Raw genomic sequence first — 4,606 nt, forward strand, 5'->3', positions numbered from 1 at the left:
GGGCTTTACCCCCTGGAAAGGAGTTGATAGCAGCTGTCACCTCCTCCATTGTCAGGGGGTCCTCCAACATGTCCCTTGAGATAAGGGGCAATTTTGGAAGCTCCAACCCTGCCAGATACGGTCATAAATTTGGGTCATTATTATTAATATTGAAGAAGTAAGCGTTAAAAGTATACATTTAGATTGTTGGATCACATTGAGGCCACAAGGGTGGTCTATCTAGCACAAGTCGAGTAAAATGAGACCTCTTCTTGAGAGAGGCCATATGATAATTATTCCCTATGGAAAAAGGGATTGAACCTCACTTAAGAATCACGAGTTGTTAGTCACAAGGTATTAAAACAATATAATTCAGGTCTTGTACTTGATCTGTTATAAAATGACGTCACAAAAAAAAAAAGAGAGGGGTTAAGGGTAATAGGTAATTCTTATTATTGGTATATATATATCTTCTTTTATTATCACTGTGTGTGTAAGGTAACTCTATGGTTGATGTACGCAGTAGAATCAGTATGGTCTGGGGTACGGAAAAGTGTTGGGAATAAACAGGATAAAGGGGGGGGGGTCCGTACTAATTAATGTGGGGATAATTGGCGAATTGGGAGAGCGAAATTGGGGGGAGGTGCCTGAAGGGTCGATAACTGCATAGGGGTCAGGCCAGAATGGGGGAAATTAGGCAGAGGGGACAGTGGTAGAGATAAATAATGAAAAAAAAAAGGGGGTGCTGTGAATTTCTTTTTATATTTTTTTTTTTTATGTATGTTTATGTCTTTGTACTCGTTGAATGTTCTTATCTTGATTGGTATATTATATCGAAGGAAACATGCTGCTGTGTAATATACCAACTATTGACATAGATGTAATGTATAATGGGTCGACATGTATTTTCTTTTTTTTTTTTTCTCTTGTCTGTGTAGTGTTGTATGTTGGTATAAGTATATGTTTAAATGTTCCTTTTTTATATTGAAAAAAAAAATACAAAATAAAGACTCAATTTAAAAAAAAAAAATATATATATATATATATATATATATATATATATATATATATATACATACTTGTTGGCTGGACACCAAACAGAGAGCACACATTATTTGCAGAGCAGAAGAGTTGGAGAATAAAATATATTCCATAAATAGGTGAATACAGCCCTACAGAATGATGTTCTAGGGCAGTGGTTCCCAAACTTTTTCAGTCCAAGGCACCCTTTGGGTCTCCATGACTTTTTCAAGGCACCCCTAAGCCAAAATAATTACCGAACTGTCCCTTTTTTAAAGTAGTTGGAATAAAACAATGCTAAAATTATTATTAGCTTGCTTGTAAAAATAATAAACATAAATTCAAGAAAAAAATATATTTCTTTAATTCGATTTCTTTCAAAGAACAATTGACAGCACTCGTTAACAGGAATAAAATCAAACAAAATAAACAACAATAACATTTATTAAAGAGTGATCAACAATGACAACACTTATTAATGGGATATGTGAGCCTGTTGTGCACTACACAACTTTTCAAACCTTGGGATCAGCTTGGACACGGCCACCCTCATTTCCTGTTCCACATTGATTTTTGAACGATATTTGCTTTTAATTACAGCAACTGCTGAAAACCCGGCTTCACACAAATATGTTGTGGCAAAAGGAACAAGGATTTGTTGTGCTTTAGCACTGAGCATCGGATATTCATCTTTAATGGATATCCAAAATTCTTGAAGTCCCATGCTGCTGAATTTTGCTTTCAAGGTCTTGTCACAGGAAAGCTCAATTAGTTTTTCTTCTTCTACAGAAGTAAATTCTGTTGGGGCGCTAGTACTGAATGGATCTTGGATCCATACAAACTTTTCCATATTTTCAGGAAAATATTTTTCAAACCAGTCACTGAGGTTTTTTAGGTGCTGCTCAAAAACTGATTTAAGTTCATGTGTCAAACAAACATCATTGGATGTAACAAACTGATGCAACATGGGGAAACAGTCATCGTAACAGTCTTCATTTACTTTTCTTCTCCAAAGAAACAATTTTTTCCTGAATGCTGATACCTTCTCTGAGAGTTTCAGAATGTGGGTGTTGTTTCCCTGCAGTGAGAGATTCAGTGCATTCAGTTTGTCAAAGATATCACAAAGGTAGGCTAACTTGGACAAAAACCCGGTATCCAAGTAATTATTGGCACACTCGTGTTCTTCCTCAGCAAGATAGGAGTAGAGTTCCTGGTGTAATCTATAAACACGAGAAAGTACATTGCCACGGGAGAGCCATCGTGAGCTGCAGTAGTACAACAAAGATGTGTGCTCAGAGCCCATATCCTCACACATTTTTCTAAAAAACCTTGCCTTCTGTGGCCGAGTCTTTATAAAATTTACAGCTTTCAATACACTTTCCATCACTGCATTCAGTGGAGGACTCAGATGCCTTGATGCAAGCGCTTCCCTGTGGATAATGCAGTGAGTCCACAGTGCATCAGCAGCTTTGCTTCGTATGAGTGCCTGCAATCCTCCGTAACAGCCAGACATAGAACGGCCACCATCAGTACAGACACCAAAGCACTTTGTCCAGTCTAACTGGTTTTCACTCATAAAAGTGTCAATGATCTGAAACAAGTCTTGTGCCTTTATACCGGCGGTTATAGTTTTACAAAAGAGAAGGTCTTCCACAATATTGCCGCAATCTATAAAGCGTGTGTAGCAAATCAGATGAGCATCCTTATTGCTGTCTGTTGCCTCATCTAGTTGCAGTGCAAAATCCTTCCCTTTCATTTTTTCAATTAATTGGTCCTGTAGATCTTCAGCCATATGTTGGATTCTGCGACTGATGGTACTGTTTGATAAAGGTACCTTCGAAAGCAGTTTTCCAGCTGATTCCCCAACCATAATGTTAACCAAATCCACTGCAGCCGGTAGAATCAGTTCTTCTGCGATGGTGTGAGGCTTTTTACACATCGCAATTCTATGTGCCACCTTGTAGGATGCAAGCAAAGCATTGCTTGGTATGGATGCTTGCTTAAAAAATGAGCCTTTTTGTTCTTTTAATTCTTTTAGCTTTCTGATGAAGAAATCACGCGGTTTCTTAGCCATGTTAGGGTGATTTGTCTCCAAATGGCGTCTTAGTTTGCTTGGAATCATGCTTTCTGCTGATAATATCTTCAGGCAAAGTACACACTGTGGACGCTCTTCATGGTTGACATCTACAGATGTAAAACCGATGTCTAGATAAGAATCGTCGTATCTGCGATGTTTCCTTTTCTTTCCAACTGCACCACTGGTCTGTGGTTCTTCATCCTTTTCTTCACTACCAGTCTTCTTTCCAGTGTTCAAAAACCTTTCCATTTTTTGTGCAACAAAATAATTCTGTACTGGAGCAATCACAATAAATTAATTTAAGTTGAAGGCAAATCCTTTGTAGCTTCTATCCGATAAGTTACTGTAAATTGTGCTTCCAAAAAGCAACACCATAAAAACGGGAAATGCTACAGGTTACAATTATAAAATTCATACACCCCCTTACTGATAATTTAGTCACACAATTAAGGCTGAGCAATGGATCATACGCAGTTGCTTAGCATACAAATATAGGTAACTAGGTGTTATAGGGAGGTTGGTGGTTTGTAGTAGGATGAAAGAAAAAACAGTTAATTTGTAGCCATTTCGAGTAGCTGAGCAAAACTGATCTTCTTAAGGGGCCTACACACGGGGAGATGCAGCTAAGCGTACTGACTGATGCTAGATCGCTCAGTAAGATTGCTCAGCACACAGCAAACACTGGCCCTGACCGATTAATATCCCACATGGTGGATATTAATCACTGGGCAATATCGGCGTGCAGGTCAATGCATCACTATCACTATGGTATTTTGTAAGCAATCTAGTGAGATCACTTACAAAATGCCCCTAAAACACTACGTGTGAAGGCCCTGTTAGCCGTGACATATCAACGCAACCAGGGAAAGAACTCTAGGGGCCAAAAGTAAATTTTTAACATAGATTTCAAACAAAAAATACAATGTGCAATTGCAAATTAACAATTCGTCAGAAGCAGAGAACTTAATCTTACAATGGTACCTCATTTATCGATTTTGCTTAAAATGGGATTGACACCAAAAATCCCCTTCTATAAATAATAAAGTACAGGTTTGGTACGATTGGTAGGAATATGCATAAACTGGGTCAGCCCTTTTAAGCCACCGGAAACCCTTGCACTGTTGTTCCTACCTGACTAGGCAAATGTGATTTTACTTGTGAAAGCAGGCAGGATACTGGAATACTGACATCAACAGATATGCCAATTCCAAAATCCTGACTGCCGGCATCCTGACTGTAAGTATAGAGTGGCTTAGACTTCTCCAGTGGTACTCCAGCCCTGCGTCTGAATCGCATCACCATACTTTAGTATGGCGAGTGTGATTCATGAAGGAATGGAAAGTAATGCTTTCTACTCCATGGCGTTCAGATTCACCATCTCAGAAGGTGGAAATCTGTACATCGATGCAGAAAAGGCAAGAACGCTAAGTGCCCTATTAAGCAGCACCTAGACAACCCCCCTTTGCCAGCTTGTAAAAGTCACTTATAGCACTGTAGCTCACATACCCAGTGGTGCAACAAGTACATTTT

General features: G+C 38.8%; 1 protein-coding gene across 1 annotated transcript; it reads right to left on the minus strand.

The window, feature by feature from the left end:
• Positions 1–1,474: 1,474 nt before the first annotated feature.
• Positions 1,475–3,325, minus strand: LOC146005724 (zinc finger BED domain-containing protein 5-like). The gene has a single exon (XM_083145151.1). It carries the CDS (start codon positions 3,323–3,325, stop codon positions 1,475–1,477), a length of 1,851 nt encoding a protein of 616 aa, XP_083001277.1.
• Positions 3,326–4,606: the final 1,281 nt, after the last annotated feature.

This window comes from Crinia signifera, chromosome 5 (assembly GCF_055691185.1).
Source record: "Crinia signifera chromosome 5, ASM5569118v1, whole genome shotgun sequence".
Taxonomy (NCBI): Eukaryota; Metazoa; Chordata; class Amphibia; order Anura; family Myobatrachidae; genus Crinia; species Crinia signifera.

What these genes read in the sequence shown, in the direction of transcription:
- LOC146005724 (XM_083145151.1), bottom strand. Translation starts at nt 3,325, where the DNA reads ATGGAAAGGTTTTTGAACACTGGAAAGAAGACTGGTAGTGAAGAAAAG.